At 40.4% G+C, this 23,575-nt stretch overlaps 1 protein-coding gene across 3 annotated transcripts in view; it reads left to right on the forward strand.

Moving 5' to 3' along the window:
• The window catches only part of LOC140741719 (MICOS complex subunit mic25-b-like), a 693,418-nt gene that overhangs the window by 35,961 nt on the left and 633,882 nt on the right, over window positions 1-23,575 (forward strand). For all 3 annotated transcript variants that reach the window (XM_073072022.1, XM_073072021.1, XM_073072019.1), the window contains exon 4: window positions 12,154-12,283. In XM_073072022.1, coding sequence (XP_072928123.1) covers window positions 12,154-12,283 — 130 coding nt within the window. The remainder of the gene's footprint in view (window positions 1-12,153; window positions 12,284-23,575) is intronic.

A 23,575-nucleotide genomic window follows, 5' to 3' on the forward strand; every position in this document is an offset into this window, starting at 1 on the left:
CCTGAACAAGGAGAAGACAAAGGAAATCATTGTAGACTTCAGGAAGGTGCAGACAAACCACCCCCCTTTGCAAATACATGGCCCCTCTATAGAGAGAGTTAAATGCACGAGTATCTGGAAGTTCACATCACAGATGACCTCACCTGGTCCCTTAATATCATCTCCCTGAGCAAGAGGGCATAGCAGCACCTCTACTTCCTAAGAAGCTTGAGGCAAGTGAGGCTCCCCACCCACATCTTAACTGCATTTTACAGGAGCTCCATTGGGAGTATCTTGGTAAGTTGTATCTTCATCTGGTATGGGAGCAGTCAAGCATTGGACCTGAAGTCTCTACAAAGGTTGTGAGGACAGCTGAGAGGATCATCCACTGGGGACACTTATCAGGAGTGATGCATATGCAGTATAATTAAGGATCCCAGCCATCCATCCAGAATCCTCTGTGACTTTCTACCATCAAACTACAATGCATAAAAATAAGAATGGTTAGATTGAGAAACAGTTCCTTTCCCCAGGCCATTAGAATTCTGAACTCCTAGCCGCATGTATTTGAAGTGCCACTGGTTAATCTATTCCATGCCTTACAATATTTAATATTAATTCACTTTAGTTTGTTATTTTTGTGTGATTCATCTGTAGATTTTATCCTTACCTGTGTTAAGTGTGTTTTACAGATGTGTGTTAAATAGATGTGCTTTACACCCTGGTTCAAAGAAACTTTGTTTTCATTTCTGTATACATTATATACATGTATATAGTTAAATGACAATAAATATCATTTGACTTGTCTTGATCTGAGCAGACTAGATGTTGACAAGGAAGCATCGAACGCCTGGCTCAGAGTTGGAGACTTCCTCCCAGAACAGAAGGGTTCCTTGTGGCAATACAGGACCAGGTGGTTAACACAGAAAAAATTATCTTAAGTACATAATAAAAGACCAACAAATTGAAGGTGATAAATGTAGAAAAGGCAGAGAAAAACCAGAAACAATCCAACACATTACAAGATCCTGTAGCAGTTTAACACATATACAGGCACAATCAAGTGGCAAACATCATTCATGAAAATCTTGCTTTAAGTTACAAATTCATAAATGAAATCACACCTTACTATAAACACAAGTCTGACCCAGTTTTAGAGTCAGAATACCACAAATTATATTATGACTGATCAGTTATTACAGATAGGACAATCCATAATAACCGCCTGGATATGAAAATACAGGATAAACAAGCGAGAACAACTGATTTAACAGATATAGCCATTCCAAACACACACAACTTACAGAAATCAATAAATGAAAAACATCAGAAATGTGCTGAATTAAAAGAGGAAATTGAAAGACTTTGGAACATAAACAAGGTGTATATTATTCCAGTAGTAATAGCTGGTATCATTTCAAAGTCACTACACAATATCTATGTAAATCTTCAGAAAGCCACAATACTAAACACCACTAGAATAGTTTGAAAGTTCCTAGCAATTGACAAATGAGAGTGCTTGGCTATGTCCGTACCTCAGGTTTTACCAGCTTGAGCTGAGAAAAATAATAATAATAACTTTATATAGCACCTTTCATACACCAAGATGCAGGCTCAAAATCCTTTACATAGACTATAAAGATAAATCAATATAGTCATAGAAATATGAGACAAAATTAAAACTCTTTAGACAAACAATATATGGAATAAAATATAATTGAATATACTGTTATATAAATATAATCAACATCAGCGGTCATTAAGTAGTCATATAAGTAGGCCAAACTAGAAATGTAGGTTTTCAGAAGTGTCTTGTTGTTGCTGCTTGTGTTCTGCCGAGTATGGTGGGCATGCGGTCTGGTGTGGCGACTCCTGCTGCTACTGTGCAGGATGGAAATAAGTTGCAGAGGGTTGTGAACTTGGTCAGCTCCATCATGGATACTAGCCTCCGTAATATGTAATATCCAGGACATTTTACACACACACACCCCTCCCAATTCACAGAATTTTTGTATTCTAGTGTATTGCAACGCGCTGCTGCCGCAAAGATAACAAATTTCACAACATATGCCAGTGATATTAAACCTGATTTTGATTCTGATTCTGAAATGTCCCACAGCACTAGTTTGGCATATCTCATTTGGTAGAGTATTCTAGATTTTTGGTGCATAAGAACAAAGAAGCCGCCTCACCATTCTTATATGGTTGGCTCTAGTTGCATCAAGCAAACCAGTATTTGTGGATCTAAGTTTACAGTTAGGATGTAAGGGGATAGACACTCCAAAATATACAGAGGAGCTAGATTATTCAGAGCCTTATAAACAATTAAGAGTATTTAAAAATGTATCCTAAAGGACTCAGACAGCCGGTGTAATGATGTCAAAACTAGTGAAATGTGCTCAGATTTTCTTTCAGTGTTTCGGGTTAAGACCCTTCATCAGTCCCGATGAAGGGTCTTGGCCCAAAACGTTGACTGTTTATTCCCCTCCATAGATGCTGCTTGACCTGCTGAGTTCCTGCAGCATATTATGTGTGTTGCTTTGGATTTCCAGCAATTACATTTTTTTTGTGTTTATGGTTTTCTTCTTTTGGTTAAGATTCTTGCTGCTGCATTTTGAACAAACTGCAACCCATTTCTATTTTTTCTTAGGCAGTCCTGAAAAGAGTGTATTACAGTAGTCTAAACAGCTGAAAACAAAAACAGGCATCAATTTTTCTGTATTGTGAGATGTTATAAGAAATCGAACTCTTGCAATGTTCTTTAAATGAAAGAATGCTGTACTATGATTAATATGCAATTTGAAACTTGCTCAATAGTAATCAATAATAATGCCTAAATTCTTTACTTCTGGCTTGATTTGTAAGACCAAATGATCAAGTTTATTTTCAAGGTTCACACTTTTAAAAAAATCTTTTGGTGTGATTGTTGAAACAACATATTTCACTGTATATTTTGCTGCACAAGTGATAAGTAATTGTATCTGGATATGAATCCGGGTGGTCAAGACAGGAAAAGTGGAAGAAGATTAGAAATGATGGTTAAAAGCTTAGCAATAAATAAGTCGGTGAAGAAAGATTGTGAGATGCTTGCCTTTATTAGCCGATGCAGAATATAACATCATGATGGTTATGGAACTGTATGCAAATCTAGCCAACTGCAGTGGCAAAGGCAAGAGAATGTCGCAAAGGATGGAATGTTTCAATTCTGAGGAAGGATAAGGATGGTACGTTATCATAGTGGTTAGTGTAATGCCCCCCTGTTCAATTATACCGCTGTTGTATGTCCTCCCCGTGACCACGTGGGTTTCCTCTGGGTGATCCAGTTTCCTCCCACATTCTAAGGATGTACATGTTAGTTGGTACAACATCAGGACCGAAGCGCCTGTACTGTGCTGTACTGCTCAATGTTCTTTGATTCTAGTAATCAAGCTAACTCTTTCAGCTAATGCACTTCTATAAAAGAGGAAGAATTGGTTAAGGTGATGCTGGCAGCAAAATTGGAGACATTCTTGCAGTTAGGGAATGCAAATTAAAGATTATGTTTATTTGCCACATGTACATCAAAACATACAGTGAAATGTGTCGTTTGGATTGACAACCAGCACAGTCCAAGGATGTGCCACACTTCCGGCACCAACATGGCATTTATTTATTGAGATACAGCATGGAGTAGGCCCTTCTGGCCACGAGCACAGCAACCCCTGATTTACTGCTACCTTAATCACGTGACAGTTTATGATGAACAATTAACCTACCAACCGGTACATCTTTGGACTGTGGGAGGAAACCAGAGCACACAGAGGAAATGTACGAGGTCATGGGGAGAACATACAAACTCCTTACAAACAGGGCTGTGAATTGCATCTCATTTTCTGGCTCTGTAAAGTGTTACACTAACCACTACCCTATCATGTCATGCTAAAGGTGATACCTTTGTTGGTAGAAGTTTTGAGTTTGCAAACCACCGAGGGTCAAAGTTGGTTAGGTTGATGCAAGTATAGAAATTTCTTATGATTCCTGATTCAATCATTGCATTTTGTTGCCTGAGGCAGCAGAATTGACCTCTTCATCTCTCTGGTTAGGTATGCAAATGCCAATGAAGTTCATACTCCTGATTGCTGTCTTGGTGAGGCCAGCTGCAAAGTGCCTGTGGAATGCCCCAACAGAGATCGTAACTGTGGGACTAAAAGGCTTTGCTGTAACAGTCTTAGTGGTTGAATAGGCCGCCGGTACTTTCTTCCAAGAATCACATGATGAGTGTCTTTTGCCTGTAACTGAGAGAGGAGAAATGTAATGGAAGAGTTTGTTTTTTAAAGTAAGTGTTTCTATGTAGTAGCGAGACCCAAAGTGACTGCTCTCATTTAATCATGTGTAGTTATTTAATTTCACTGCTGACTACCTCCAACTTTGATTTTATAACATTGTCTGTCCGCTCCTTTGCCCCTTGAGGGCTGCAACTAAACCCTTAGTAGAAACAAGGTTTAAAACAATCAAATATGTACATACTTTCACTTTATTTGTTATTCCTTAATACATACCTCTTAGCAATTTAATTCTCATGTTTCATTGTATTAATAATGTGCAGTGAACAGAAGAAGCTTGCCAGAGAAATAGATTCCAAGGATCTTATCCCTCCAAAGAAAACAAATTCTATTTTTCTAAAGATTTTAGTTGCTTTTCTAACCTCTAGGAACAGAGAATCTGCAAGTCGGGATCAGAATCAGATCAAGTGTAATATCACTGACATATGTCATGAAATGTGTTGTTTTTCAACAGCAGTACAGTGCAATACATTTAGGAAACTACAAATTATAATAAGAAATATAAATATAAAAATAAATTTGATATGTAGTGCAAAAAGAGAGCAAAAATACTTAGCTGGTATCCATGGATTGGTTTTTAGTTCATTTAGAACTCTTAAGAGCAGAGGGGAAGAAGCTGCTCCTAAAGCATTATGTGTGTGTGTGTGTACCTCCTCCCTGATGGTAGTATTGAGAAGAGGGCATGTCCTGGATGGTGGGGTCCTTAATGATAGATGGTACCTCTTTGAGGTATTGTCTTTTGAAGATGTCCTCGATGCTGGTGAGGCTAGTGCCCATGATTGAGATGGCTGAGTTTACAACCCTCTGCAGGGTTGCGAATAGGGGTGTGGGTGGGTGTGTGTGTGTGTGTTTTTTTTTTTTTGCTGGCTTATAACCACTTTGGAATATACAACACTTGCTCCACCTTATCAGATTGTCACTGAGTATATGTTCGTGGTCTTCTGCTGCTGTAGCTCATCAAGGTTCAATGTGTTGTGCATTCAGAGATGCTCTTCTGCACACCAGTGTTGTAATGCAGGGCTGTTTGAGTTATTACCACCTTCCATTCAGCTTGAACTAGTCTGGACATTCTCATCTGACCTCTCTCATTTACATGGCATTTCCCCCCACAGAGTTGCTGTTCGTTGGATTTTGTTTTTTGGTTTTTTTTGTCTATAGAGCAGGGGGTTCCATTATTTTTTATGCCATGCACCAATACCATTAAGCAAGGGGTCCATGCACCCTAGGTTGTGAACCCCTAATCTAGTGACTGTAGTGTATGAAAAATCCCAGGAGATCAGTTTCTGAGTGTCTCAAACCACCAGCTATCATTCGCAGTCAAGGTCACTTAGATCCCCAATCTAATGATTGGTCTGAATATTAATTGGACTTCTGCACCATATCTGCATGTTTTTATGCATTGAAATGATGCCTCATGATTGGCTGATAGGAGATTTGCATTAATGAGTTAGTATATAGTTGTACCTAAAAAAAGTGGCCACTGAATATATTTGGCATTGTTAGCAATAGTTTGTATGGTATTGATTTTAAGGAGGGTTATTATGTTATATAGCACTTACATGAGATGTGGTGTGTGCTTAATGTAAGCTTGACGATACCGTAGACCTAGCATCTGTCTAATGGAACTTGCTCTTGCCTAATTTGTTCATGGCTGTTCAAAGTAAATGTTTTTCCAAATTAAAGAACCCAGATTTGTCATGCTTTTCTTTGCAACTAATAGACCTTAGTCTAAATTTAGTCAAAAGCTTTTCCTTCCGTTCTGTTCTAGGGCTACCAGTGAAGCCCCACATTTAATTGGAAGAAGTGGACGCAATAATATTCCAGATGTACTTGAAGCAAAACTTTGTTCAGGGGAGCATTTTACTCAAAGAGTTGACAAACTCATCGTCGTTTAGATACTGTGCTTTTGTGCTTTTGTGGGTAGGTTAACACTGATTGCTGTTGTCAGTGTTTCTCAAGTCTCTTGACAATAAATGACACAAGTCTTATTCGTGGGGACATTTTTCTTTGCAGAGGCCTAGATCCCCCACCAAGGCAAAGATACTGTATGTCTAATTATGCTCAATATACACTTAGTGGTACACCTGCTTATTAATGCAAATATCTATTCAGCCAAACATGGCAGGAACTCAGTGCAAAAAAGCACATGGACATGGTCAAGAGGTTCAGTTGTTCAGACCAAGCATCAGAATGGAAAAGAAATGTGATCTAAATGATTTTGACCAAAAACTGATTGTTGGTGCCAGATGAGGTGGTCTCATAAACTGCTGATCTCCTAGGAATTTTATGCACAATAGTCTCTAGAGTTTACAGAGAATGGCATTTAAAAAAAAGAATGGAAACGAAAAAAAATACAGTGAGCAGCAGTCCTGTTTGCGAAAATGACTTGTTATTGCAAGAGGTCAGAGGAGAATGGCCAGACTGGTTCAAGCTGACAGGAAGGCGACAATAACTAAAATAACCACATGTTAGAACAGTGGCGGATTCTGATTCTGACAGAAAGGCACACACTCAGCGATTCAGGAACAGCTTCTTCCCCTCTGCCATCTGATTCCTAAATGGACTTTGAAGCTTTGGACACTACCTCAATTTTTTTTAATATGCAGTATGTCTGTTTTTGCACATTTTAAAATAATCTATTCAATATATGTAATTGATTTACTTGTTTATTGTTATGTTTTTATTTTATTTATTATTATTTTCTCTCTCTGCTAGATTATGTATTGCATTGAACTGCTGCTGCTAAGTTAACAAATTTCACGTCACATGCCAATGATAATAAGCCTGATTCTGATTCTACTGAAGAGTATCTGAATGCACCACATGTCATACCTTGAAGTGGATGGGCTTTAGCATCAGAAGATCATATCATGTTCCATTCCTGTACTTAATAAAGTGGACACTGAGTGTATATTTTCAGTCTTCAGACAAGTTCCCTCATCTCTCCTCATCCATCTGTAGGTTATGATTTCTAATATAAGTGAACATTGTGGTGTTGGTTTACATGATAAGTAGTGATAATTGGATTGTTTGTCTGAAGGACTCATGAGATATGCATACTTATTATTAGCCAGAGAATGGTGGATCTGTGGAATTTGTTGCAGCTGTGGAGGCCAAGTCAGTGAGTATGTTTAAGACAGAGGTTGATGGATTCTTGATCAGTCATGGTATGAAGTGTTATGGGGAGAAGGCAGGAGATTGGGGCTGAGAGGGAAAATCACTCTTGCAAGATGAAATGGTGGAGTAGACTTGATGGGCCAAATGGTCTAAATCTGCTCCTATCTCTTATGGTCTTACTGACAGTACCGCTCCGAGTTACTCTGCTATTGTCACTTTACCTATTCTTTTTGCACTACTTCAGATTGCATTGCAAAGTTTACCCCATTCTGCTGTTTTGTGCTTATAGTTATATTTATTACTCTGCAGACTCTTTACTCTGAAAGCTTAATGCAAGCAAAGAACTTCATTGCACCCTGGGGTATATGACAGTAATCTGAATCTGAGTTACCTGCTAACGTCTGCACTTACATATTTTCTCTTTACGAATTTGGGTTATGACTATGGAGATTATTTGTGTCATAGATCATCATGAAGAAATACAGGTAGTTTTATGAGAGGTATTTCGAGATGATAACTTGATATGAATTGTGGGGTTAAAGTACGACCTTTCTTCTCCACTTGAAATTGATGTTAAAATTGCGTGGCACTGAATGAAATGCTTTTTGAAGTAATGAAAGTGAATTAAGAGTCTGGAATTTATTCTATTGTTATTGATAGCTATTGAAAATTCATGATGAAATTATGAAATTCTTAATTTTAAAAATGGTACAAATCTGGAAACATAGAACACTACAGCATAAAACAGGCAATTCAGCCCATCCAATCCATACTAAACAATTATTTTGCCTCAATCCATCCACCTGCACCTGAACAATAGCTCTCCATACCCCTCCTCTACATGTATCTATCCAAATTTCTCTTAAATGATGAAATCAAATCTGCATCCACCACTTCTGCTGGCAGCTCGTTTCACACTCACGCTACCCTCTGAGTGAAGAAGATCCCCCTTGTATTCCCACTAAGCATTTCACCTCTCTCCCTTAACCTATGACCCTCCGTTGTAGTCTCACCCAATCTCGGGGGGGGGGGGGGGGGGAGGTCTGCTTCCATTTACTCTTATCTATACCCCTCATAGTTTTGTATAAAGCAAAAGTTTTGAAAGTTTATTCAACAGAAACTAGTTATCAGAGTGTAATTTCCTTTTGTAACCTGTCATTTATCCTTATTTCCAGCAACATCCCCTTAGAACAGAGATAAAGAGGAATTTCTTTTGCCAGTGGGTGGCAAATCTGTGGAATTCATTGCCACAGGCAGATGTGGAGGCCAACTCATTGGATATATTTTTTGACAGGTTTTTGATTAGTCAGGGCATCAAAGGTGACTGGGAGAAGGCAGGAGAATGGGGTTGAGAGGGATAATAAATCATCTGTGATCAAATGGCAGAGTAGACTTGATAGGCTGAATGGCTTAAATCTTCTCCTATGACTTATCTTCTTATGGGTTTATACAATAATTAATTGTCTTTTATACCCTACTGTAACCATTGACATTTGGATAAATCTGGCAGGCATCCTATAGAAGTAATAGGGGAGAACTTGGTGTTAATAATTGAAATTAAAATATTAATTGCCACCCTAGATTTATAAAGTGACTTTATAAAGCTTCAAGATACTTCACAGGACTGTTTTCAGGTAAAACCAAATGATAAATGACTAAAACTATTTCAGAGTGCTGGGTTTTGAGGCGTATCAGAGGGAGCCAAACATTTTAGGTAAGGACTATCCTCTTCTCATTACTACTATCAGGGAGGAGGTACAGGAGTCTGAAGACACATACTCAATATTTTAGGATCAGCTTTCTCCCCTCTGACATCAGATTTCTGAACAGTACATGACCTCATGAACACTACCTCACTATTTTTGTTCTCTTTTTGCACTATATATTTATTTCTTATTGTAATCTATAGTGTTTTTAAAAATATTGCAATGCACTGCTGCCACAAACCAACCTATTTCACGACATACATCAGTGGTAATAAAGCTGATTCTGGTTCTGTACTTGAGTCGTAGATAGCTGAACAGGCTGATGGTATCTGTGCATCATCAATAGACCAAAGTTCAAAAGTTCAAAGTGAATTTTATTATCAAAGTACATACACAACGCTGAGAAGCACACTCAACAAATCTATAGAATAATAACTATAACAGAATCAATGAAAGACTGTCCAACTAAGGCTTTCAACCAGTGAAGAAGACAACTAACTGTGCAAATCAAAAAGAAAAAAACAATAATAATAAAAAATAAGCAATAAATATCAAGGACCTGAGATGAAGAGTCCTTGAGAGTGAGTCTATTGGTCAAGGGGACATTTTAATGATAGGGCAAGTGAAGTTAAATGAATAAAAACACAACATGCTGGCAGAACTCAGCAGGCCAGACAGCATCTGTGGGAGGGATACCTCCTCCCATAGATGCTGTCTGGCCTGCTGAGTTCTGCCGGCATTTTGTGTTTTTATTTATTTCCAGCATCTGCAGATTCACTTGTGTGCCTTTGAAGTTAAATGAAGTTATCCCATTTGATTCAAGAGCCAGAATTAGAAAGGAAAGATCTCGAATCAATATTCAGGGCTAATCTTCTCTTTAACACCTGATTGGACATAGATTGGCCTGTTACTGTGTCATATACTAAGATACAATGGAAAATGTTTTCTTTTGCATGCCACACAGAGAGATCACTTCAATACATGAGTACAACAAAGTAATACAAAGGGCAGAACAGTATTACGTTGATGTCACTGCCAAGGAAGCTCCACCAATCTTTATTTCCTTATCAGGCTGAAGAAATTTGGGATGTCCCTGCAGACCTTTACCCATTTTTATCAGTGCACCATAGAAAGCATTCTATCTGGATGCATAATGGTTTAGTCTAGCAACTGTCTGCATATGATCGCTAGAAACTATAGGCAGTTGTGGACACAGCTTGGCATATCAGTAGATGCAGTTTGCCCTCTATGGCTGTCTCTACTTATCACTACCTCTGTAAAGCAGCCAACATTTTTTTTAGGGATCTAGCCCAATGAGCCCATGGCAGCCAATTAACCTACTAACCTGTGCGATTTGGAATGTGAGAGAAAACCCACATGGTCACAGGGAGAATTATAAACTCCTTAGCAACAGCAGCGGGAATTGAATCCTGATTTGCGATCGCTGGTGTTGTAATAACGTTACACTAACCACTATGCAACCATGTCACCCAGCCTCCCATTTTGATCTTGTCTTTTGTTGTCTATCTGCTCTGCACTCTCACTGTAGCTGTTACACTTTATTCTGCCTTGTTATATGTCTATGAAGATTCTCAGTCATCCAGTTCATTGTATATCAAGCAGTAGTACTGTAAATCAAGGTAAATGTCTGCTAGACAGCACAGCAACTCCAGTTGCTTTGATTTACTACTGCTTGCCTGCTTTGTTATTGTTTTAGCTTGTTTCTCCTCAATGCACTGTGTAATGATCTGATCTGTATGAACAGTATGCAAGACAAGCTTTGCACTGTATCTTAGTACCTGTGACAATAATAAACCAATACAATACAAATAGACAACTGTTACAGTTACAGAGAAAGTGCAGTGCAGGTATAAGGGGCAAGTACATTGGATTATAGTTCTGATGTCATTTCAGTAACTTTTGAAATTGTCATTCATCATCTGGGCACTTTAGTTTTAAGACCAGAAGACCATAAGATATAGGAGCAGGGTTTGGCCATTTGTACCATCGAGACGGCTCTGCCATTTCATTATAGCTGATCCATCTCGCTCTCATGCCGTCTCCCCTTATCCCTCTGCTTCTGTCTTAAATATACCCAGATGACTTTGCCTCCACAGTCACCTGTGGCAAAGAATTCCACAGATTCGGTTTTGAGTGCCAGCAAGTTTTTCTTGTGTTGTGGAGAGGACGGACTGCACAGCAGTCAACAATCTTAATGGTCCTGTGTCGCAGCTCAACAAAGGATCAGCCTCAGATGGAAACTAGGGCCCATGTGTTCTGAAAGACTAGCTCCAACTCTCAGTAATAGAGCTAGAATCTGAATTTTATTTCTTACATCCATTCTCACAACGAGTGAGTAAAAATCTTTATGTTGCGTCTGTACAAGCAATAAGGAAGGGAAATGTGAGTGGGTATTGCCCAAACACTAAGATTGTATACATAATTGTTGTGTATACATGTATGTACAGTCAAATAATGCATTTATGGCTGAGCCATTGTAATAGCATTGCCTGAACTGTTTAATCATTTATGACTTAAAGCATTTGACTGAGCACTGCGGAAATAGAATTGAGAAGAAAGCCACTATTATCAGATTGCTGTTCTTGAGTATTGCTATTATGTATTCCTTGGCTTAAGAAGGAAACACTTAATTATCTTTATTTGTAGCATTTACATTGAAATATACAGTGATATGCGTCATTTGTGTCAAAGACCAACACAATCTGAATACATGTGCTGAGGGCAGCTCACAACTGTTGCCATGCTTCTGCACCAATGTAGCATGCCCACAACTTACTGATCCTAACTTGTACGTCTTTGGAATGTGGGAGGAAACTGGAGCACCCAGAGGAAGCCCATGAGGTCATGGGGGGAACATACAAACTCCTAACAGACAGTGATGGGAATTTAACCCCGGTCGTTTGCGCTGTGAATTGTTTAGTTAATGGAGGACATTATTTTTGAGTGTGGCATGAGGAAGATAACCAAAGAAAATGATTGCTTATAGTTCCTTTTTTTCCCTTTTGTAGGTACGAAAAGGAGAAGGTAATGATTGAAGACGAGCTGTCTAAGTTTGGTCAGCAAGAGCAAATGGAAACCATCACTGAATTCCGCGAGCGTGCAACCTCGGCAGCGGAACAACAGGACATCAAGCAGCTTGTGAGTTGAGTTGGGATAGAGCAAGCTACATGCTCAGGAACTGACAGGATAAGAGGACAGGGCTAGCATCATAGATAGTTTGTTTACCAATTAAGATCAATGGTATGAGGTTAATGTATGAGGAGCATTTAATGGCTCTGGGTCTGTACTTGCTGGAGTTTTGGAAAATAAGGGGGGGGATCTCTCTCAAACACTCGAAATATTGAAAGGCCAAGATAGAGTGGACGTGGAGAAGATGTTTCCAACAGTGGGAGAGCTTATAACCAGAGGACACAGCCCTAAAATAGAAGGACGTCCTTTTACAACAGAGATGGAATTTCTTTAGCTGGAGGACGGCGAATCTGTGGAGTTCATTGCACAGATGGCTGTGGCAGCCAAGTCATTGAATATATTAAAAGCAGAGGTTGAGTAAGTTTTTGATTAGTAAGGGCATCAAATGTTACGGGGAGAAGATAGGAAAATAGAGTTGAGAGAGTTGAGAAATCAGTCATGATCAAACGGTGGAGCAGACTCGATATGCCGATTGGCCTAATTTTGCTCCTATGTGTTATGGTGTTATAGTAATCGTTCCTTTAATGACTCCTAAAGGAATATATTGGTGCTTTAGCACTGGGCACATCTTATGAAGGAGAGTTCATTTTCTGTTGCAAGACATGCTTGTACTGTACTTGCATTGCATTATGTATTGGGTAATATTGTTAAGGACAGTGCTGAGGTCATCATGTTGTCATTACTCCCTGGGATTGTGAGATTGAGCGTGTATGGTATAGATTCATCATCATTGTCATCATTATGCGCCATGTTGTACGACATGGGCAATGACCACGTCTTTGACCATGATTGTTCTTGGCAAATTTGTCTGCAGAAGCTGTTTGCCATTGCCACCTCTACAAGATGGACAATCATACAGGTTCTTGAGCAGTATGGATGCTCAAGGTAATGTAAAGAGAAACAAGAGATTGGAATTTAGAGCAAGAAACAGATTGCTGGAGGAACTAAGCAGCTCGGGCAGCATCTATGGAGGTCTGAAGGACTTGATGAATGGTCATAGCCTAAATGTCGATTGTTTATTCTCCTCCATAGATACTGCCTGACCTGCTGGGTTCCTCCGGCACTTTGTGTGTGTTGCTCTGGATTTCCAGCATCTCAGGATCTCTTGTGCTTAAGGTTGTTGAAAGAACTCACTGGGAGGGGCAGCATCTTTGGAGGCTGAAGGTTGGGTTGCATCAGGACTGATACTATCAGGGAAAAGGGTGAGAGGGAAGAATGAGACGGGTGTCAGTAGGTGATCGGTAGAACCAAGTGAGATGGAGAATGATGGGCAGATGGGACCAGTTAGGGTGGGGCAAGGAGGAGTTTCAGGATAAGATGCTGGTGGGTGAAAGGAGGCACCAGAAAGGAGAAAAGATAGGTAGATAATGAGAGGGGAGTAGGAAGGTAGAGATGGTCTGGAAGATGACAAGTGGAACCAGATTGATGACGTGCAGATGGAACTAAATGGGGTAAGGGACAAGAAGGCCAGGCAAAAGGAGAATAATTTGTTTTAAATTTAGTAGACACTCAAGCTTAACTCTTAATAACTTTGCATTTTATGTCATGTTGTGGGTTGTTTGCACTGTTAATTATTGTACTTTGATTTTTTTGCGTGAAATATGGAAAAAACAGAGTAAGGCCTGACTGTCCATTGACAAATACAGAAATCTAGGGCAGTTGCTTGTTATCTCTTATTCTCGTTATTTATTGCTATTTATTTATATTTACATTTGCACAGTTTGTTGTTCATTGATCCTGTTTACAGTTACTGTTCTGTAGATTTGCTGAGTATACATGCAGGAAAAAGAATGTCAGGATTGTACTTGGTGACATGTATGTACTCTGATAGTAAATTTTACTTTGAAATTTGAACTTTGAGCTTTGGAAGGAGGAGGGGAACCAGATGGAGGTGATGGGCAGGTGAGAAGAGAAGGATTGAGAGGGGAGTCAGAATGGGGAATGGAAAAAGTGTGGGGGAGAGAAGAAATTACTGGAGATTAGAGAAATGGATCTTCATGCCATTAGGTTAGATGCTACCAGATGGAATAGGAGGTGTTTTTTTAAGCTGAGGAGAAATTGCTCCTTCTCCTCTACTGCTAGAGGAGACAGACATGTTGGAATGGGAATGGGAAGTTGATTTGAAATGGGTATCCACTGAGAGATCCTGCCTTTTGTGGCAGACAGAGCGAAGGTGCTCTACAAATTGGTCCCCCCAATCTGCATCAGGTTTCTCCAATGTAGAGGAGGGATCACTGGGAGCACTGGATACAGTAGATGACCCTGACAGACTGGAAGGTGAAGTTTTGCCTCACTGGAAGGATTCTATAGGGCCCTGAATGATGGTGAGGGAGGTGTGAGGAGCAGGTTAGCATTTGTCATGCCTGCAGGGATCAGTGCCAGGAGGGAGATTGGTGGGGAGGGATGAGTGGACAAGGGAGTCATATAGAGAGCAATTCCAACAGAATGTGGAGATGAGGAGGATGGAAAGATACGCTTAGTAATAGGATCCTGTTGAAGATGGTGAGAGTTATGGAGACTAAAGCCTGATTTGCTGAGTTCCTCCAATATTTTTTGTGTATTGCTTAAGATAATAAGGGATAGGTCAGACTGCATTTGGAGTACTGTGAGCTGCTTTAGGTCCCATTTCTAAGAAAAGATGTGCCTGCATTGGAGATGGTCAGAGGAGGTTCATGAGAATGATCCTGGGAATGACAGGGTTAACATTTGATGGCTCTAGGCCTGTACTCGCTGGCATTTAGAAGAATGGGGTGGGGGTGGATCTCATTAAAACCTACTGAATATTGAAAGATTAGAGTGGAGGTGGAGAGGATGTTTCCTATAGTGTGGGAATCTAGGACTAGAAGACACAGCCTCAGAATACAAGAATGTTCCTTCAGCACAAAGATGAGGAGGAATTTCTTTTGCCAGAGGGTGCAGATCTGTGGAACTTGTAAACGTCGTAAACCAGCGAGTTGTTTGTTATGTCTACCCACTCACTGTGAAACGGAGATATCTCTTTCTCCCTTATTAAGGAGAGAGAGAGAGAGCGCCTGTGGTATGTCGAAGGCCGGGTGAACAATGTAATCTTTGGAGTACTGCAAGTCTTTGTCTTTGCTGTTGCCTTGCTGACGCTTGAGTGCTTGGTGGCGGGTACCAACGCTTTTTTGTTGGTGGGGGGAGGGGGGATTGTTGCTTGCTGCCACTTACGCGCAGGAGGGAGGGGAGCTGGGGGAGACTTTGGGGTTCTAACGTTTAACTGTCATTCATTTTTGGGGCACTCTGTTTTCATGGGTGGTTGTAAAGAAAAGGCATTTCAGGATGTATATTGTATACATTTCTCTGACATTAAATGTACCTTTGAAACCTTTGAAATCTTTGAAACTCATTGCCACAAATGCCTGTGCAGGCCAAGTCATTGGGTATATTTAAAGCAGAGGCTGATAGTTTTTTGATTACTCAGAGTATCAAAGGTTATGGGGAGAAGGAAGGAGAATGGGGATGAGAGGATAATAAATCAGCCATGATAGATTGGTAGAGCAGACTTAATGGACCAAATGGCCTAATTCTTTTTCTATGTCTTGTAGTCCAAGACTTCCAGCATCTGTCGAATCTCATGTGTTTATGTACAGGGTGAATGTAGTGTTTCCGTAGTTGAAATTACAAGGCATCCCAACCTCCAATTAAGTTTCTGCAAAGCACTATAGTGCTGAAGAAATGCAAGTGGCTAAAAGACAAATAGAAATCCAATAAAATGTACATCTTGCACGCCTCCTTACCCCACCCACGCACTCTGTATGTATCTACTGAATTCGGCTTGTGTGCATATATTGACTTTCAATAATGTGAGATCTGGTGGTTAAGTAGTCATTTAATTTTCAGAATATCAGTATTTCACTGTGCGATGAGTGGCCATTGTTCTCTGTTTACTATGTTATCCCCTTCCCTCACTCTATTTTGAGTTTCAACTACATAGTGGAAAGTTAACAGAAAGAGAGTCTGCTGATTTATTTATTTATTTAACAATACCGCGAGCAGTTGGCCCTTCTGGCCCATCGAGCCACACCGCCCCGACAACCCTGGTTAACTCTAACCTAATCACGAGACAATTTACAATGACCAGTTAACCTGCCCAGTATGTCTTTGGATTGTGGAAGGAAACCATAGCACCCAGGAAAAAAAAAACCACGAATCCCACGGGGATAACGCACAGACTCCTTACAGATGATGCTGGAACTAAACTCCGAACTCCAAAGCCCTGAGCTGTAATAGTGTTACGTTAACTGCTATGCTGCTTTGGCACCCAGATGCTGGAAATCCGGAGTCACACGCACAGAATGCTGGAGGAACTCAGCAGGTCAGCGACTATGGAGAGGAATAAACAGTCAACATCTGCCGGACGATGCTGAGGATGTTCTACCAGTCTGTGGCGGCCAGTGCTATCATGTTTGCTGTTGTGTGCTGGGGCAGCAGGCTGAAGGTAGCAGACACCAACAGAACCAACAAACTCATTCGTAAGGCCAGTGATGATGTGGGGGTGGAACTGGACTCTCTGACGGTGGTGTCTGAAAAGAGGATGCTGTCCAAGTTGCATGCCATCTTGGACGATGTCTCCCATCCACTCCATTATAGAACATAGAATAGTACAGCACATTACAGGCCCTTTGGCCCACAATGTTGTGCCGACCCTCAAACCCTGCCTCCCATATAACTCCCCACCTTAAATTCCTCCATATACCTGTCTAGTAGTCTCTTAAACTTTTGTACTGGTTAGGCACAGGAGTACATTCAGCCAGACATTCATTCCACCAAGATGCAACACTGAGCGTCATAGGAAGTCATTCCTACCTGTGGCCATCAAACTTTACAACTCCTCCCTTGGAGTGTCAGACACCCTGAGCCAATAGGCTGGTCCTGGACTTATTTCCACTTGGCATAATTTCTTATTATTATTTAATTATTTATGGTTTTATATTGCTATATTTCCACACTATTCTTGGTTGGTGCAACTGTAATGAAACCCAGTTTCCCTCGCGATCAATAAGGTATGTCTGTCTGTCTGTCTGTTTTGGGCTGAGACCCTTCATCAGGACTTGGTCTGAAATGTTGACTTTATATTCCTTTCCAAAGATAGTGCCTGACCTGCTGAGTTCCTCCAGTGTTTTGTGTGTGTTATATGTAAATGAAAAGTTGTCAGTTATTACTGCTCTGAACTATTTATCATTATTCCAGTCCATTTCTCATTTAATCATGGTACTTTTTCCCATCTGATTCAATTTTGTGTGGTGTTCTCGACAATGGACTTGCATTAGTTTAAAACGAGTGATGCCTGTACCCATCATTTGCCTCATCAATGTCCAGAATGACCTTTTCTTTCCATGATACAGTGAATTATAGCCTTAAATGAAATAATTGAAGGAATAATGTTATACAGGAAGGTTAGAAGTCAAATCAAAGGATTCTGGTAATGCTGTCCCAGCTATCAACATTAAAATTTTATCTGTGCGACACTTCAGATTAATTGCTGAGTAGATTTGTGTGTAACTTCAGGATTTAATTGCTTAATCCAGACAGACATTACACTGAATGAGCAGTGCATTATTCTGAGTTGCCATTGATTGGATGAGTTATTAAAATTGAATTCCAGCCTGTTAGCTCTAGTTGCTCAGATGGATCTAAAAGATACCTGGGGACAAAACAAAGCACACTTTGTTCTCCTAGTTTACACCACTTTCACAGCAAAAGCCATCTAAAGGTGATTGTAATTGGTTATTCAGTCCACTTGCTTCAAAAGTTGAGATACAGAATGTCTGCTACGTATTCTTAACCAACAATGATTGTGTACACTACAGAAGGAATCCATGTCTGAAGTGGTTTTGAGTGGTTGAAAAATGAGAAGCAGCTCCTACAAAATGCTTGAGGAACTCAGCAGGCCAGGCAGCATCTATGGAAATGTGATGCATCCAGATAGGAAACTTTCTATGGTGCTTTTTTAAAAATTGCTGAGAATTCCAGTGGCATGTGGAATTTCCTTAACTTTCTGAGGAAGAAGAGGCACTGGTGTGCTTTCGTGGCTGTGGCATCAAAGTGGCTTGACCAGGATAAATTCTGGTGACATTTATACCTTGATTTGAAGCTCTCCAGCATCTCCACCTTAGCACCATTGATACACACAGTAGTGTCTGCTTTGCGTTCTGAAGTCAATAACCAGCTCTTTCATTTGCTGACCTTGAGGGACAGGTGCCAAGCCTCTATCTCTTTCTTATGAATTCTGCAAGAAAATTAATCTCAAGATAGTATATGATGACTCTACATTCTTTAATAATAAATTTACTTTGAACATTGAATTTTGAACTTTGTACTCCATTTTGTCATTTTCTGAGATGCAGCCCCCGCTATGGTAGTGTTGTCTGTAGACTTATAGTACTGTCCAAAAGTCTGAAGCACACATAAACAGCCAGGGTGCCCAAGTCTTTTCTACTGTATTTGTCCACATGGAGTGGAGAGTAAGTTTGTAAATCTGGTGGGAGCAAAGCATGTTGGGAATGGTGAGGATGGAACACTGTGGAAGGGGAGTGTGACAGGTGGCAGAGAAGGAGTGCCAGGGGGTGGCAAGGTTACAGACACATCCAGCCCTGAGACACCAGATAGAGTCATTTGATTCCAAACAATTGGTTTATTGATTACTCCAGAATGTCTCTCTGGTGCTTTCCACTCCCTCCTCTGTCCCTTCCCCTTCTCCCAACCATGATTCCCCTCTCCCTACCCCCTTCCCATTCTCAGTCCACAATAGAGACCCAGATCAGAATCAGGTTTATCATCACTCACATAAGTCATAAAGTTTTTTTTTGTGGCAGCAGTACAGTGCAATACATAAAATTACTTAAGTACAGTGCAAAAGTCTTAGGCACTCTAGCTATATATATGTACCTAAGGCAGGGTTGCCAAACTGGGGTCCAAGGATTCCCCCCCCCCCCCCCCCATCACCTGAGGAATTATAATCAATAAATTACAGTCTGACAGAGGTGATGTTGTTAACCTGGTTTTCCAGAATATAGGGAGACAGGAAAATGGGATCCAACAGATGCTGGAATCTGGAGCAAAAAAATTAAAGCTGAACGAACTCAGCAGGTGAGACAGCATCTGTAGAGGGAAATGGACAGTTGACATTTCAAATCAAGACCCAGACTTCAAATTGGACATTTCTGTCTGACCTGCTGTGTTCCCCCAGCAGCTTGTTCTTCAAAGTCCAAAGTTCAAAGTAAATTTTATTTTCAAAGTATGTACCGTATATGCCACCAAATACTGAGATTCATTTTGTGCCAGGGATTCACAGTAAAACAAAAAAAGTACAATAGAATCAATGAAAAACTACAGATAGGCAAAGACTGACAATTTGTGCAAATACACAATGAAGCAAGTGATGATAATAATAATAAATTTGAGAACATGAGTTGTAAAATCTTTGAAAGTGAGTCCTTAGGTTGTGGAATCAGTTCTGTGTTGAAGTGAGTGAAGTTTTCCACACTGTTTAGAATCCTGATGGTTGTAGGGTTAAAAATTGTTCCTGAACCTGGTGGTGTGGGATCTAAAGCTTGCTCCTCTATTGCCATATAAATGTGAGCTTTATTTCTTAAATTTATGTTATGTGGTTTCTGCTCAGTTAAGAGTTGCACTTCATGCTGTCAAGCATATTGTAAACAATATATTTTTACAATGATTTCACGTTCCTCACCACTCTTTCGGGAAAAAAAAACTATGAAAATAGAGAATAATTGTGAACTATAAACAAAAATGCTAAGAATGCAGAAAATCTGAAACAACTACAGAAATGGTGCAGTGGTTGACTCAGCATCTGTCTGAAGACAAACTGCAGGCTGGTGTTTTGGCTGGAGACAGTCTTTGCTGAATGATTTCTACTGGAAGCATCAAAAGATCATTACTTTCTACCTTTAAAGGGCAGGAAATGGTATTGCTCTTTGGAAAAAGTATGGATGAAAGCATTTTTACTATGCATAATATACCTGCTTTAATCTTAATCACTCAATTCATTGGATATATTTACTTATATTTTATTTCAGAAGTAATCTCAATTCATCAGATTGATTTCCTTTGTGGAGCAGACGTTGCTGTCCGAGGAAATTGTCAAAATGGACTTGCCTAGCTGGAAAATATTGCTCTCTTGTGCAGTACAATTAACTCGGTGTGTATCTTGATGCAGATTTATAGAATTATGTAGCACAGAAACAGGCCTTTCAGCTCAACTCTACTATGTTGGCCATGTTTGCCTACCTGAATAAGTCCCAGTCACGGAGCAATGTTGCAGGAAAGCACATCCATCATCAGGTACCCCCACCACCCAGGCAATGCTCTCTTATCATTGCTTCCATCAGGGGGAAGGCACAGGAGCCTTCTTCACACCACCAGGTTCAAGAACAGTTATTACCCCTTACCCATCAGGCTCTTGAACCAGAGGGAATAACTTCACTTGCCCATCACTGAATTATTCCCACAACCTATCGACACACTTTCAAGGTCTCTTCACCTCATGTTCTCAATATTTATTGCTTATTTATTTATTATTATTACTACTTTTCTTTTGTATTTTCAGTTTGGTTATTTTGTACACTAGTTGTCCGCCCTGTTGGGTGTTGTGTTTCGTTGATTCCATTATGGTTATTATATTTACTGTGAATGCCTGCAAGATAATGAATCTTGGGGTTGTATATAGTGACATAAATGTACTTCGATAATAAATTTATTTTCAACTTTGAATTTGCATTCATTTGGCCTATATCCCCCTAAACTCTTCCTATCCAACTACCTGTCTTTTAAACATAATTGGAACTTAAATGTTACAGTGGCATAATTCTATAAATCTTCGTATTACTATCATCAGTGAGGAGGTACAGGGGGTTGACGGTGCACACTCAACATGTTAGGGACAACTTCTTCCCCTCTGCTATCGGATTTCTAAACAGCCCATGAGTTCATGAACACTACCTCACTATTCTTCTCTCTTTTTTCAGTAAATGAATAAATTAGAGAGAGAGAGAGAGTGTATATAGTGGTAATTTTTATGTATTGCAATGTACTGCTGCCACAAAACATTTCACGACATATGTCAGCAATAATAACCTGATTCAGATTCTATATCCGCCTCTACTACTTCCTCTAGCAGCTTGTTCCACATACTCACCATACTCCGTGTGGAAAAGTTGCTCCTGATATCACTTTACCTTCTTACAATAAACCTATATCCTCTAATTTTAGACTCCCCTACCCTGGGAAAAAGACTTCATGAATCCCCCTCCTGATTTTATAAATCTATGTAAAATCACCCATCAATGTCCTGCACTCCAGGGGAAACAGTTCCAGACCTGCTAGTCTTTCCTTATAATGGATGTCCTTTTGTCCCAGTAAAATCTCTAACTGTACCATCTCTTCTCACATCTGCAATATCTATTTGTCATTGTTTGGATGAGAAGATACAAGGCATGGTTAGCAAGTTTACTGATGAAATGAAAATAGGTGATGTAATTAACACTGGCTATACAGAGGGATCTTGCAAGGACCAGTTGACCCATAAGGCCTGTTTCTGTGTTGTATACCACTGTATTACAGCAACACACACAAAATGCTGAAGGAACTCAGCAGGCCAGGCTGCATCTATGGAAAAGAATAAATAGTCAATGTTTAGGGTCGAGACTCTTCATCTGGACTGGAGAAAAAAGATGGGGGGGGGGGGGGGGAGTGTGGAGGGGACCTGATGGCACGAACATCAATTTCTCAGCTTCCGGTAATGGCCTTCCCCCTTCTCTATCACCATTCCCCATTCCCACTTCCCATTTCCCTCTCTCACCTCATCACCTTACATGCCCATCACCTCCCTCTCGTGCTCCTCCCCCTTCCCTTTCTTACATGGACTTCTGACCTTTCCTATCAGATTTTCCCTTCTCCAACCCTTTATCTCTTTCACCAATTAACTTCCCAGCTCTTTATTTCACACCTCACCCCCTTTCAGTTTCACCTATCATCTTCTACCCCCCACCTTCTTACTCTGAATTTTCATCTTTTTTTCTCCAGTCCTGATGAAGGGTCTTGGTCCAAAACATTGACTGTTTACTCTTTTCTTTTGGTGCTGCCTGGCCTGTTGAGTTCCTCCAGCATTTTGTGTGTGTTGCTAGCATTATCAGCATTTCAGACCATAAGACAAAGGAGCAGAAGTTGGCCATTTGGCCCGTCGAGTCTGCTCCACCATTTTATCATGAGCTGATCCATTCTCCATTTAGTCCCACTCCCCCGCCTTCTCACCATAACCTTTGATGCCCTGGCTACTCAGATACATATCAATCTCTGCCTTAAATACACCCAATGACTTGACCTCCACTGCCACCCGTGGCAACAAATTCCACAGATTCACCACGCTCTGGCTATAAAGTCTCTTTGCATCTCTGTTCTGAATGGGCACCTTTCAATCCTTAAGTCATGCCCTCTTGTACTAGACTCTCCCATCATGGGAAACAACTTTGCCACATCCACTCTGTCCATGCCTTTTGACATTCGAAATGTTTCTATGAGGTCCCCCCTCATTCTTCTAAACTCCAAGGAGTACAGTACAAGAGCGGTCAAACGTTCCTCATATGTTAACCCTCTCATTCCCGGAATCATTCCAGAGAATCTTCTCTGATCCCTCTCCAACGTCAGCACATCCTTTCTTAAATAAGGAGCCCAAAACTGCACACAGTACTCCAAGTAAGATCTTACTAGTGCCTTACAGAGCCTCAACATCACATCCCTGCTCCTATACTCTATTCCTCTAGAAATGAATGCCAACATTGCATTCGCCTTCTTCACAACCGACTCAACCTGGAGGTTAACCTTAAGGGTATCCTGCACGAGGACTCCCAAGTCCCGTTGCATCTCAGAACTTTGAATTCTCTCCCCATATAAATAATAGTCTGCCCGTTTATTTCTTCTACCAAAGTACATGACCATACACTTTCCAACATTGTATTTCACTTGTCACTTCTTCGCCCATTCTCCCAATCTATCCAAGTCTCTCTGCAGACTCTTTGTTTCCTCAGAACTGCCGGCCCCGCCATCTATCTTTGTATCATCAGCAAACTTAGCCATAAAGCCATCTATTGCATAATCCAAATCGTTGATATACAACATAAAAAGAAGCGGCCCCAACACGGACCCCTGTGGAACACCACTGTAACTGGCAGCCAGCCAGAATGGGATCCCTTTATTCCCACA

Source organism: Hemitrygon akajei, chromosome 19 (genome assembly GCF_048418815.1).
Source record: "Hemitrygon akajei chromosome 19, sHemAka1.3, whole genome shotgun sequence".
Lineage (NCBI taxonomy): Eukaryota > Metazoa > Chordata > Chondrichthyes > Myliobatiformes > Dasyatidae > Hemitrygon > Hemitrygon akajei.